At 44.3% G+C, this 15,000-nt stretch overlaps 2 protein-coding genes across 2 annotated transcripts in view; both read right to left on the bottom strand.

Moving 5' to 3' along the window:
• The window catches only part of LOC105889702 (ferroxidase HEPHL1), a 35,007-nt gene extending 28,681 nt beyond the window's left edge, over positions 1-6,326 (bottom strand). Inside the window, exons 1-3 of the mRNA XM_042708647.1 lie at positions 6,161-6,326; positions 2,491-2,730; positions 1,638-1,850 (exon numbers count right to left, since the gene is read on the bottom strand). Coding sequence (XP_042564581.1) covers positions 1,638-1,850; positions 2,491-2,730; positions 6,161-6,326 — 619 coding nt within the window. The remainder of the gene's footprint in view (positions 1-1,637; positions 1,851-2,490; positions 2,731-6,160) is intronic.
• Positions 6,327-6,356: 30 nt separating this feature from the next.
• mre11a (MRE11 homolog A, double strand break repair nuclease) overlaps positions 6,357-15,000 on the bottom strand; it is a 20,244-nt gene continuing 11,600 nt past the window's right edge. Inside the window, exon 5 of the mRNA XM_042708646.1 lies at positions 6,357-6,425. Coding sequence (XP_042564580.1) covers positions 6,357-6,425 — 69 coding nt within the window. The remainder of the gene's footprint in view (positions 6,426-15,000) is intronic.

Below are 15,000 nucleotides of genomic sequence, written 5' to 3'. Positions count from 1 at the left end.
GACTTCATCAGTCGGCGGTGATTTTGAGCATAACATTCCATTTTCAGTATTCATGGGTTTCAATGTATTAAAATTAGAGCTGTGAAAAATAACGCGTTAACGCGTTATGATTAAATTACAGGATTAATTAGTTAATTTTTTTTACGCATTTAACGCATGCGCAAAATGAGCTTCCGTTATACGCACAATTCCGCCCAATCTGCATTAGTCGCCGCTGTAATGGGAAGTTCGTGTTTAAAAAAAACAAAGATGGAACATTCAATAAAACCAAAGTGATATGCACACTCTGCGGGAAGACGTTATCGTTTCACCGTAGCAATAAGTACCACCTCAACGCGATGCATGCGTTGGTCGGCGAGGGGAGTTAAAGTGGAATGCGCCAAACCACCCTCACTGAACAACGTAGGCCCCTCATTAAGTCTGCCTGTGACAAGTTGACTAGCACAGTTGCCAAATGGATTGCAAAAAGCTGTAGATCGATTAATATTGTTGAGGAGGGGTTCACCGAAGTTTTGCAAGTGGCAACGGGGGACTCGAGCATCAAAACACCGCAAAAACGCACAATAATGACACAAATCCAGGAGCTGTTTGAAGCTGAAAAGAAAATAATGAAAATGACGGCTGCTACGAAACATCAGGCGCTGACAGGGGATCACTGGACTTCTGTGAGTAACGATAACTACCTGGGTGTAACTGCATATCTAATCACCGACGAATGGAAGTTAAAGTCGTTTACACTAACGTGCATGAAAACAGAGCGCCACTTTGCAGAGGCATGTGCACAACAGTTCCAAACTGTTGCAAGCAACTGGGCAATTGAAGACAAAACGACCACTATAGGGACAGACAGTGCACGTAATATGATAGCCGCGGCTAGACTACTGTAAAAGGGCATTTAGAGGCATTAGATTGTGTCATGGTGTGGTTAATGGTTGTTTGACAAAAAAGAGAAAAAATGTTCAACCATCCTATAAAAACAATGGCTAAGAAGCCCAAATCATTTCTGTTTGATTTAAAAAGAAAATACATTTTTTTATTCAACCATACAATGGCTAAGAAGCCCAAATTCTGTTTAGGATGAAGATTATATTAATGTTCCATATGGAATAGCAAAGATAACTGCTAAAGAGTGCAGCACCATTGTTTTTTTTATGAATAAAAAAAGAAAACATGTTAAATGTATATATATCCGTCTTTTGTCATAAATCTTTTTGTTCTCACAAAAATATACAATAAAATCTGTAATATGTGATTAATCATAATTAATCCACAGAAACCTGTGATTAATTTGATTAAAATGTTTTATCATTTCACAGGCTATTATTTGATTTGTCTACCCGTTTGAACGAGTACCAGTATACCGCGGGGCCTCGGGAGAGGCAGACAACCGCATTGGTTTATCAATGAAAGCTCAGCTCGTTCTGAGGAGAGCGGATAGATTTGTGTTGCATCTCCAATATAATAATATTAATATTATCATTGATAAACCGGTACGGTTGTAAACTGTCGTTCCGCTGCAAGGGCCAGCCCGACGTGCACGAATACACCTGTACAAATGCAAATGTGTGTGTAACCCCTGGAGAAAGCAGTCAGTGTGTGTGTGTGTGTGTGTGTGTGTGTGTGTGTGTGTGTGTGACCTTTTCTGCAGGTTAGTAGTGGTCCTATGAGTCCTGATGCAATGTCCTTGGGGGCTTCGACATGCGAGTGATAGGCCCAACTGAGGCAGGGGGCGTCACCCTCAGCAGGGGCGGACTCTGATTGGACGATCCACGTGTAGGTGTGGCTCAGGCCTGGTGGAACTGCATCATCAGCCTTCAACTCAGCCGTGGTGTTATCAGGGTAAAGAGCACCTACACACACACACACACACACACACACACACACTCATACACACCACACACACACACACACACAGACAAACACACACACACACAGACACACACACACACACACCCGCCACAAACACATGTTGATGTGGTTAAGGAGGATTGTGTGCGTGTGTGTGTGTGTATGTGTGTGTGTGTGTGTGTGTGTGTGTGTGTGTGTGTGTGTGTGTATGTGTGTGTGTGCGTGCATGCATGTGTGTGTATGTGTGTGTGTGTGTGTGTGTGTGTGTGTATGGAGTAAGGTGTGTGTGTCTGTGTGTGTGTGTGTGTGTGTGTGTGTGTGTGTGTGTGTGTGTGTGTGTGTGTGTGTATGTGTGTGTGTGTGTGTGTGTGTGTGTGTGTGTGTGTACCTTCCGAGTCCTTCTTGTAGAAGAGCCCGTGTGGGTGTATAGAGTAAGGTGTGTGTGTGTGTGAGTGTGTGGTGTGTGTGTGTGTGTGTGTGTATGTGTGTGGTGTGTGTGTGTGTGAGTGTGTGTGTGAGTGTGTGTGTGTGTGTGTGTGTGTGTGTGTGTGTGTGTGTGTGTGTGTGTGTGTGTGTGTGTGTGAATGAGTGAGTGAGTGTGTGTGTGTGTGTGTGTGTGTGTGTGTGTGTGTGTGTGTGTACCTTCTGAGTCCTTCTTGTAGAAGAGCCCGTGTGGGTGTATGGAGTAAGGCCGGCGGGCGAAGTTCTTCAGGTGCACCACGATGACATCATCAACCTGCGCCCGGATGACGGGGCCCAGAAAGCCCAGCCAGGCGGGTCGGGGGGCCTCGCTGGAGAAGGAGCCGTCCGTGTACTGCCTGTACACAGCCTTCAGGTACTGCCTGCACACACACACACACACACACACACACACACACACACACACACACACACAGCCTTCAGGTACTGCCTGCACACACACACACACACACACACACACATACACACACACACACAGCCTTCAGGTACTGTCTGCACACACACACACACACACACACACACACACAGCCTTCAGGTACTGCCTGCACACACACACACACACACACACACACACACACACACACACACACACACACACACACACACACACACAGCCTTCAGGTATTGTCTGCACACACACACACACACACACACACACACACACACACACACACACACACACAGCCTTCAGGTACTGTCTGCACACACACACACACACACACACACACACACACACACACACACACAGCCTTCAGGTATTGTCTGCACACACACACACACACACACACCACACACACCACACTGTAGGTACACCTGGAATTCGTCCATTGTGGTTGACTTTAATCAGTAACTTGTCTATGGGTTCCCCCGGAAACTACGTCAGGTTTTACCTGTCATAAAAATGTAACCTGATGCTTTTCTTAACCACGCCCACCTGAGCGTGGATAATAGCCGCATCTCCCCAGATGTGACCCTCTCTCTGTCGGCGCCCACCTGGCTAGGACCCCTCTCTCTCCCTCCGGGCATCGTCCGCGAGGAGCAAGCCTCTTGGACCTCCAACACCGCGTGAGCACACCGTCACACGGTGAAGAACTACTCTCTTTGTTCTCACGTCTTACGGCCGACACACGCCTAAGATCTCTCAGTCAACGAACTGCTCAGTGAGACGCAGTAAGTTTAGCGAAAGCAGCTAACAACAGACCTGCTAGCTAACTCCACACAACGGGAACAAAAGGCAGACTGCAACGTTCTGAGCGATCAAATCCTCCGATCTAAACTGCAGGGACACAGACATCACAGCAAGGACAACTTTCTCCATTTACGGACGGCACCATCTCTTCTCTGCCTTATCCACGTCGGACCAGCCCAACACTTTTCCCAAAGGACTGGTAACTGACATTAACTGGGCATTTAGCTATCCTAGCTATTCACAACCTGGCTAAGCATAAGACTGTTTACATGCCATTGTTCATGTGTTTCATATGTTTTGTTTACTGAACGTAACTGTGATATATATGTTCATTGTTAGCTGGTAGTTGGCTTCGCCACACCATCTAAGGGTTATCGTTAGGATTGCTTCTCAGACACATCGAGTCTTGCATGCATCACTAACCATTTCCCTCTTTCCTAACATGGCATCTTAATCGCGCACGATTACACATACATTGGCCTTCACATAGCCTCACACGCGAAGAGAATACTCGAACTTCGCGCTGCATATAGGCTCGTCCTTTTTCCACATCACATGTATGTTCGCGTACGTGCACACACATGCACGCGGAACTACGGTGATCAGACAAAGGAACACACACACACACATTCTTTCTGGCGCACTCCTAACAGCGCAACCCCGAGCTCACCAGCTCACACACACATCCCCACATTCCTTCAATTCATTGGTTAGTTACATTTAGCTAGATTACAGATTGTGTGTTATTTCTTATCATTGTGTGAATAAATACTTTGATTTATATACGCTGGTTTATTTAATGTTACACAAGAATGGACGTTGCCAACCTCTTCTATTCAGAATTCTAATGACCTTCAACTATACTATTAGTAAGGTAACTTTGGTTGTAGTTATTAATTTAATTATTAATCAGAGTTACAAATTGATAGTATAATATATTTTATGAGACTGATATATTTAACGAGACTGATTTGTGGATTATCATTATTTTGACCACGTGGAGGACACTACACTTTGTGTGGCGCCCCCTAGGTGTTCAACTTAACTGATCTGCCTTTGTGTTGAATGGTTGATGCCTGTCCAATCGGGTGAGATTACCAACATATTGTTGCTGTTGCAAGGACAGCACCAGTGTGTCTTGGTGGCCCTCGCAAAGACGGTATCACAATTTACACACAATTGCACCCACATTCACCCGGCTCCTGCTCACAGGGTAAGTTACCTACATAGTCTGGTACTCCCATGTGAAGCTGGTACCAATTTCACCTACATAATTTGGTGCAGCCCGTGTGAGGATAGTACTGTTGGCAATCATTCATATTTGTGCAATATTAATGTCAGCTTAATTTCAGGCCAAATTCAGAATTTGATATTCTAGTGTTAGACTAGGCAAATAGTCATAACACTCACTGCCACTAGTCTGTCATAGGACTAGGCACTAGCTTTACTTAGAAATAAGTACAAAGCTTTATATATCAAATTGAGCTCACAAGCCATTTGATATTTAATTAGTGAACCATCACTTTTTCCAGATCTTGGAAACCTTGGAACTTGCTATTGCTGCTAGCCATTCAGGTTAAACCTACTCTGTAGGAATTGTGAATTTCTGTCCAGCATTTGAATACCACGTATTCAATGCAACATTGTCAAGCTGTCAGAATTAACTGTGCTAAATCTTCTGCTTCCCTTTTTAACTAAGTCACAGCGTGCCACCGGCCCTGTGAAAGAGAGCTTGGACCTGACTGTTACTGCCTTGCATTCCAGCCAGTGAAAGGAATAGAGACTGAGAGAGAGCCACAGCGTGCTACCGGCCCTGTGAAACAACTTGTGCACCTAGCTGTTACCACCACGTGTTCCAGCTTGAGTCTAGCCAAGGTAACTCCCTGACTGTTACTGCCCTGCATCTCAGTTAGTGTGCCCAAACTTTTATGCCCACTAGAGCCACTAGATGGTGCTGTAGCTATACCACATTCACTGGAAGCTACCCCTCATAGCGTAGGCTACTACACTTTTAGGTTAGGCCAGTGTATTGCCCACGGCACACTGCAAGGTGTCTGCCACTGCAACACCATAGCCAAACACCTAAGTTCAATCCTACTTTACCCTACTTTAGCTTACCCCTCTAGCTAAACCTAACAATGGATAACCCCTGTGTAGAGCAGTTTATCTCTTCCGTAGCACAAAGCCTGAAACCCGGCTACCCTGAACTCATTAACAGTTTGAGTTTCATTGAATGCAGGAAGGAGATAGACTCTCTACTAAGTAACAGGTATGATGCACAGACTGCATCCAAAGACCCATTGTTAACGTGCTTGCTACTGAACTTTCACAGGCAAACCAGCCTTGCCTTTCAGAGCAACGCAGCATTAGATAGGGAGGTAGAATACCTTAAAGCGCAGAATGCTAGTCTCCTCCACGAGGTACAGACAACTAGCAAGAAAGCTATGCGCTACCTAGGAGACCTACACTCAACAGAGTTAGAAACTCTGTTCACACAAGGAGGAGCTACTGAAGGTTAGGTCAGAACACCCTGCCCCACCACAGTCGTTCAGCCGATGTGAGTCAGGCTACTCTGATTCACACTCCTCCCTTGATGAAAGGTCTACCCCTCCTTCATTCAGATGGGAACACTTCCCAACTGACCCTCAGTCCTTGGGAATGAAGTCAGCTCCTCCACCTCCACTGAGAGACCGAGGTAACAGCCATATGACTTCCCATCTGCCCCTAACAGACACTGAAGAAACAGGTAGTTTATCCTCCAGTAGACATACTGCCCATACTTATTCTCAGCCTCTGATCCATAACACATTCGTCCGTGCCCTTCCCTCCGAAGGCAGGACTAGGTCATGTCCAGACTGTTCAGCCTCCTCTCCATACAGCCACGAGAGTGAGCACCGCTGTCCAGCATCTGCCTCTCACCCAGAGAGAAGCACATTAGCATGTGATAGACATGTCCGTTCCCATGCTAGATTAATCTCGCCCTTTTCGGAAAAGACCTCACAGAGTCCCTGTCTAGAAGTGCTTGAGCTCATAGCTAAGGACATTGAAATGTTTGACCCAGACAACCATGATCAAGACATTGACGATTACGTTAGGGAACTAGACATCAACATGACTGACCTACCCAACGCAAACCAAAGGGAGAAAATTAAACTCATGTGGAAAACTAGCTCTAAAGCAGTCCACAAGTTTATTCAGGCACAACCTCCCCGTATCAGAGATGATTACGCAGAGCTCTGTCATGCTTTAAAAGAAGAATACTCTTCTCCCGCTGACGAGATCGCATCATTGGTTGCTGCCTCCCAAATTAAACACTCCCGTCGAGAACACCCTAGGGATTTTTATAAACGTTTGAGACATGCATACTTCCAGGGCAAGAATGCACCAGGCTTAGAAGAAAGTTCCACTTTCAAGTCTCTGTTCTTGCGAAACCTGCATCCATGTGTGCGCACTCACGTTTCCCTCAGGACGCATCAAGGTAACCCCTCACTGAATGAGATCAGGAAGATGACACAGATGGCTTGGGAAACTGTTGTCAATTCCAAAGAAAGGGGAAAAACAACTGAGCCTGCCTGCTCAGATACCAGAGCGTCTCCCAAATTCACCGCCTCACAAGTTCACCCTCACTACAGATCAAAGGGGGGTGACAAACGGCCTCATAGGGACACTGAGCGTAACCGCCATGTCCATCATCAGCGTCGTAATGGAAATACATCCCCTAGAAGCAGTAGAAGGCCATATTCAGAAATAATGGCCCAGAAATATGACCTGCCCCTAGATTCGTCAGGTGATGACTACCGTTACACTGACCGTCTCTCAGACCATGGCCGCAAGGCTACAGACAGTGATAGTGCCTCTGACTGCCCCTCTGACTATGGTTACCTAGAGCGTTACAGCCCTGAGCCACGAGTCAGGCGACACTCCAAGCGCATGAACTCTAGAGTTCGTTAATAACTGTCTGTTGAGCCAAACAACACAAGCCACCCTGCACTGACAGTAAGACAACTGCTGGCTCAGGGATCTCACTTTTCTTGTAGTTGTATGGGCCAACTTGGATTTGTTAGCAACAGCAGCAACTTCCATTAGTCTGAACAGGTACTTCATTTGCAGTAGCACACTAGCTTCATACATCCCAGACAAAGCTAGCCATGCACATGTCCACTTCCAACACAAGGTTAGGACATTACCATACTGCCACACAAAACCTTGATACAGCCATTTGAGCTTCAAGATTTTGAGAACATGATGACACCCTTCCGCAGCAGAACATGCCTGAAGGACAAAAACAGCAAAGGCTGCCAAGACTAGTCAGTCACTAGCCATCTACTAGTCAGTATTGTCATCCAATCTATTGAGTGGTCCAACAAACACACTCTTGGATTCTCCAGCAATGGCTTTATCATTGTATCAGGTGCCACTATCTCTGCATCTCAGCCTAACAAGTTGACATCACTAACATTTCCTATTCTCACTAACCCTGATGCGTAGATGACCCACTGGTTTATTTGTTGTATGCTATGTCATTATCATTACTGTTTATTTGGACCTTGTCTTTTGTAACTTAATGATTTTGTACCTGCTTGGCCAGGATAGATAGTATCAACAAATGCCCAGTACTGATGTTACAACTTTGACTGTCTGACCAATGAACTTTTCCCACACATGGACTATGTACAGTTGTGCTCACTGGATCACACATCCGGTGCAATCCCGTGACCACAGGGGGGATGTAGGTACACCTGGAATTCGTCCATTGTGGTTGACTTTAATCAGTAACTTGTCTATGGGTTCCCCCGGAAACTACGTCAGGTTTTACCTGTCATAAAAATGTAACCTGATGCTTTTCTTAACCACGCCCACCAGATGTGACCCTCTCTCTGTCGGCGCCCACCTGGCTAGGACCCCTCTCTCTCCCTCCGGGCATCGTCCGCGAGGAGCAAGCCTCTTGGACCTCCAACACCGCGTGAGCACACCGTCACACGGTGAAGAACTACTCTCTTTGTTCTCACGTCTTACGGCCGACACACGCCTAAGATCTCTCAGTCAACGAACTGCTCAGTGAGACGCAGTAAGTTTAGCGAAAGCAGCTAACAACAGACCTGCTAGCTAACTCCACACAACGGGAACAAAAGGCAGACTGCAACGTTCTGAGCGATCAAATCCTCCGATCTAAACTGCAGGGACACAGACATCACAGCAAGGACAACTTTCTCCATTTACGGACGGCACCATCTCTTCTCTGCCTTATCCACGTCGGACCAGCCCAACACTTTTCCCAAAGGACTGGTAACTGACATTAACTGGGCATTTAGCTATCCTAGCTATTCACAACCTGGCTAAGCATAAGACTGTTTACATGCCATTGTTCATGTGTTTCATATGTTTTGTTTACTGAACGTAACTGTGATATATATGTTCATTGTTAGCTGGTAGTTGGCTTCGCCACACCATCTAAGGGTTATCGTTAGGATTGCTTCTCAGACACATCGAGTCTTGCATGCATCACTAACCATTTCCCTCTTTCCTAACATGGCATCTTAATCGCGCACGATTACACATACATTGGCCTTCACATAGCCTCACACGCGAAGAGAATACTCGAACTTCGCGCTGCATATAGGCTCGTCCTTTTTCCACATCACATGTATGTTCGCGTACGTGCACACACATGCACGCGGAACTACGGTGATCAGACAAAGGAACACACACACACATTCTTTCTGGCGCGCTCCTAACAGCGCAACCCCGAGCTCACCAGCTCACACACACATCCCCACATTCCTTCAATTCATTGGTTAGTTACATTTAGCTAGATTACAGATTGTGTGTTATTTCTTATCATTGTGTGAATAAATACTTTGATTTATATACGCTGGTTTATTTAATGTTACACAAGAATGGACGTTGCCAACCTCTTCTATTCAGAATTCTAATGACCTTCAACTATACTATTAGTAAGGTAACTTTGGTTGTAGTTATTAATTTAATTATTAATCAGAGTTACAAATTGATAGTATAATATATTTTATGAGACTGATATATTTAACGAGACTGATTTGTGGATTATCATTATTTTGACCACGTGGAGGACACTACACTTTGTGTGGCGCCCCCTAGGTGTTCAACTTAACTGATCTGCCTTTGTGTTGAATGGTTGATGCCTGTCCAATCGGGTGAGATTACCAACATATTGTTGCTGTTGCAAGGACAGCACCAGTGTGTCTTGGTGGCCCTCGCAAAGACGGTATCACAATTTACACACAATTGCACCCACATTCACCCGGCTCCTGCTCACAGGGTAAGTTACCTACATAGTCTGGTACTCCCATGTGAAGCTGGTACCAATTTCACCTACAACACACACACACACACACACACACACACACAGCCTTCAGGTACTGTCTGCACACACACACACACACACACAGCCTTCAGGTACTGTCTCCACACACACACACACACACACACACACACACACACACACACACACAGCCTTCAACCTTGTGCGTATATGTGTAAGTGTATAAGTGTGTGTATGTGTGTGTGTGTATGTGTATATGTGTATGTGGGTGTGTGTGTGTGTGTGTGTGTGTATGTGTGTGTGTGTGTGTATAAGTGTGTGTGTGTGTGGTGTGTGTGAGTGTGTGTGTATAAGTGTGTGTATAAGTGTGTGTATGTGTGTGTGTGTGTGTGTGTGTGTGTGAGTGTGTGTGTATAAGTGTGTGTGTGTGTGTGTGGTGTGTGTGTGTGTGTGTGTGAGTGTGTGTGTATAAGTGTGTGTGTGTGTGTGTATAAGTGTGTGTGTGTGTGTATAAGTGTGTGTGTGTGTGTGTCACCAGGAGCCATGCTGATAAAAAGTCATCTATCATCAAATAATTTATGACCTAATCTTCCTGTGGACTGTGCTCAGTAGTGTGTGTGTGTGTGTTTGTGTGTGTGTGTGTGTGTGTGTGTGTGTATGTGTGTGTGTGTGTGGTGTGTGTGTGTGTGTGTGTGTGTGTGGTGTGTGTGAGTGTGTATGTGTGTGTGTGTGTGTGTCAAGGTTATTATAGTTAACGAAAACTAACGAAAAAACGAAAACGAGGTGTGATTTTTTTTTTCGTTAACTGAAATAAAAATAAAAACGAGGCTTTATAAAAAAACGATAACTAACTGAAACTGTATTGTGTCTTTACAAAACTAACTAAAATAAAATAGAATTATAGAGAAAATGTCCTTAGTTTTCGTCTTTGTCAATGTATTTCATAAATGTCAATTTATTTCATACATAGCCTTTTAGTCTATCTTCCGCCGTACCACTTTTAGTACACGCCCCTCACCTGGTTTCATGGCGGCAAAAGTCGGGAGAAAGCGACAGTCTTATTTGGGATTACCTTGAACAGTAACGTGCGGTGAGGTTCGTGGCTGGTGAGGCACTGACTCTTTCAGAGTCAGATTTACAAATATATAAACCCAATACAGTAGCTTAAATCACCATTCAATTGGCAGCTTGCACATTGACTACTGGTTGTTTTTCATATCAGCATTCTTCACACACACATAGGTAAGGTAGCTACATACAGTTGGCAGCTGCTAGCTTGTGATGAACTCGTGTTAATCAGTGTGATTATGCACTCGTGAATATGAACTCTTAAGAAGTTGCACAGGCCCCCTGAGGGTCTCCGCTCTACGTCCAAAATCAAATCTATTCTTGAGGTTCAAAATATTTACAAAGCAATTTGGCTTTGGATGTGAGAAGTCGATCGAGTTATCTTCTGTCCCGTGGTTTGAAGCAAACCTTTTAGCTACGGCATTGGTCTCCCATTATTGATCAATTCACGTTTTGATTGAAAGTCCAGTTATGAGAAATGTTTTAGCTTAGCTATAGAATTTTCTATTTTCGTAGTCAAGGTAAAATATAAGAGAGTAACGGCAGAACAAGCATGCTCCCTTCATTGAAGCTGTTTGCCTCCTCTCCGTGCTTTTTCACTGCGGCTTTACGTCAGATCAGCAAAACTAAATAGATTGTACGCATGCGCTTAACCCAGTTTGTGAGGGATTGCGCAATCTGAGATGAGGCACAGCTCGTCGCTGCCTCACCGTCTCGCTGTCTCCTGTCTGTTTGAGCAGGACATGCGCAAATTCTGACTGACACACGTCTGACACATATCTTTCATAGTTGTCTTTTGTGGATGGCTGTTCATCTGTCCTAAGTGAATACTTTTTTTTTAAATGGTATGTTTGGTGAGTTTTTTTTTTTACATATTATTTATTGTAGCTTGTATCTTCTATTCATTTTGAGCATTTTGTTTTGCAAGCAAAAAAATTAAGCTTCCCTGACTGCTGCCGCCCGCCCCCCCCCCCCCCCCCTTGGTCTGTTGCATTCCGCAGTAAAGACTAAAACTAATACTGAAACTAATAAAAACTAAACTCAAACTAAGCATTTTCAAAAAATAGAAACTAAACTAAACTAGCAAACCCGCTTTGAAAACTAATTAAAACTAAACTGAAATTGAAAACAAAAAGTCAAAACGAAATAAAAATAAAAACTAGTGAAAAATGCAAAACTATAATAACCTTGGTGTGTGTGTGTGTGTGTGGACTGTGCTCAGTAGTGTGTGTGTGTGTGTGTGTGTGTGTGTGTGTGTGTGTGTGGTGTGTGTGTGTGTGTGTGTCTGTGGACTGTGCTCAGTAGGTTAAAGGATTAGTGCATAGACACTAGACAGAGGAAGCACACCACACGTTTAAGGTATGGTCTGCACACACACACACACACACACACACACACAGCCTTCAGGTACTATCTGCACGCACACACACACTCACACAGTGTGAACACACTACACACACACTCCAACACTACACACACTCCTTCACAACACACACACACACACTCCTCCCTTTGCCATTGGGGTATCACTCACACACACTCCTACACTACTCACACACACACCTACACTACTCACACACACACTCTTACGCTACTCACACACACTCTTACGCTAGACACAACACACTCCTTCACCAGACTACACACACACTCCTTCACTAGACATACACACACACTCCTACATTGGACACGCGCACAACACACACACACTCCTGCACTAGACACACATACACACACACTTTCAAAATGAGAGGCCCAAGACTTCAGTTCCTCATTTTAACTGGGCGTTGATATTAAGACACATCAAATGTGTGTGTGTGTGTGTATACGTGTGTGTGTGTGTGTGCAGGGGCGGACTGGCCATCGGGGATAGCGGGGGAATCCCCGGTGGGCCGACGGGGTTGGGATTGTCCAAAATCCCGGCCCATTGTTTACACCATCCGGCCCTGCACACACACATCGCCGGTCGTAACGACTGAATAATATCTCAAATAATACACAGAACACGTAGCTTTTTCTAAGAGCTATTTTACACTGACAGCACTGACTGAGATTTATAGTCCTCTTTGCGATCTGTATTCACACCCACGGTGCCTATTTTTCGAAAAAATTCTGAAGTGTCTTCTGAAATGTGTTCTTACGGACCTTGGATTTTTAACGTAAGAAAATATCTCCACGTTATTAATGAGGGCCTGAAAATGGGTTCTTTACACAGCCGAAGTGTTCTCAGCTGTGTGGATTGAGGATGAGGATTCTTAAATTTGGATTTGCATACATACACGCCCCGCCAGCGCACGCAACCGTAGTGAAGTGTGCAGTCAGCCCTAGCCTGATTGAAAACTCTGGGCCATTTACTGCTGTTATTTCGCGTTCTGAAATTCTGGTCTAAATTCAAAACGAATCCCAGATGAGAAAACGTTCATGAATGCCCTAAAACATCATTAGTGGAGTTCAAAAGAAACTCCTTCTTAAATTCTTCTGAACTGCGTTCGAGAATTAGGCTCATGGTTCCCATCTGCTTTACTCATCTAATCTCTTCCGTCAGTCTAACTTTGTTTTACGTGTTATTAAATGTCAATCACTCTAGCCTCAAATAAATAAATAAATAAATAAATAAATAAATAAAGTTGCCTTGCCTACTCAACACTTGCATCACTCGCTAGCAGACAAAGTTGTTTTTGAGAGTGAGAGCATGTCATCGGCACCAAAACGCAAAGGTGGCAGGGAGAAAAAGAAAAGATGTCTGGAGGAAGGTGCATCAAAATATGCAAAAATCTCTGATTTATTTGGGAAACCACCGACTGTTGACAGTGATAAGAAGGTAAGTTATTGACTTGGTCAATGTTAGCTTGCTTTTCACAGATGAGGTAACGTTCCCTACAAGCTAGCCTAGCTAACGTTAGGTAGATAAATGTCCAAAATTGAGACCTTTATGATCTGGTAAAATAAGCAAGCTGGCGCTGTTGTCATCATCGAAATTATCTATTTTAACATGTTAGCCGTAGTTACTTGCTTACAATCAATGAGCAAGCTATCCATGGTGGTAGTTGTAAAGAGGGCAATCTTATCATTTCTAATCACTTAAGTTAACCAGCTAGCTTGTTATGCTAAAATCACCGTGTTACACACAACACTTACATTATAAACAATGTTAATATGTTATCTAGATTGATGATTCTGCTGCTAGAAGCAGCAGCCAGGGGCCCCAGAGCCAAGATAAGACCCAGGGTAGGCTACAACGTACACCTAAGTTACACTTTAATATACAAAAATAGTGTATTTCAATTCAGCACATGTATTTAAAGTATATTTATCTAATACACTTTGAGTGTACTAACCAATAGTGGAAAGTTAAGTACAAAAAAGTATACTTAGTACACTTAAATGTAATGTACTTAAGTGTAGTTTTTTTTTCACCTGGGGCACTAATACTAAATACTACCATAGTTTGCTGATAGTGTTGTGTCAATGGTTTAACATACTAGCCCAGAGTTAAGCACATTCATCTAGCAAACTATACCTACCTTGGAGTGTTACAATAGCCAGTATCATTTTATTCCATGTGTCCACCCAGGCACATTGGTGGATCCAAATGTTATTAAAAAACAAACATATATGATGTCATTTCTTTGTAATCATCCAAAATAATGTTAAGTGTATGGGTATTTTACCAAGTAGGCCACTGACTGGTCGATACGTGCGATGCATTGAGTGGGCAACGCGCCGTGTATTGAGTGGACAGCGCGCCGTGTATTGAGTGGGCCGGTCTGACAGTAACTCCCGGGCCTCTTTTTCCCCCAGCCCGCCCCTGTGTGTGTGTGTGTGTGTGTGTGTGTGTGTGAGTGTGTGTGTTTGGCACAGCCTTTTTAAAATATCAGCCACAAAACAGAAGCCGTTATAGCCTACTAGAAGGCTCTCGTGGTGAAGAACGAGTTGGTAAATTAAAGTCTTCCTGCTCCACACTGACCCACCGAACAACACACACACACACACACACACGCACACACCCACACACACACACGAACAACCGAACAACCGAACAACCGCGATCTACCGTCATCCACGTCATCGCCCCTCACTCACACACAAACACGTTATCGCCCCTTACTCACAC

This window comes from Clupea harengus, chromosome 9 (genome assembly GCF_900700415.2).
Source record: "Clupea harengus chromosome 9, Ch_v2.0.2, whole genome shotgun sequence".
In the NCBI taxonomy this organism is placed as follows: domain Eukaryota; kingdom Metazoa; phylum Chordata; class Actinopteri; order Clupeiformes; family Clupeidae; genus Clupea; species Clupea harengus.
Note: the sequence above shows the minus strand (reverse complement) of the source record. Positions and strands in the feature narration are given on the sequence as shown.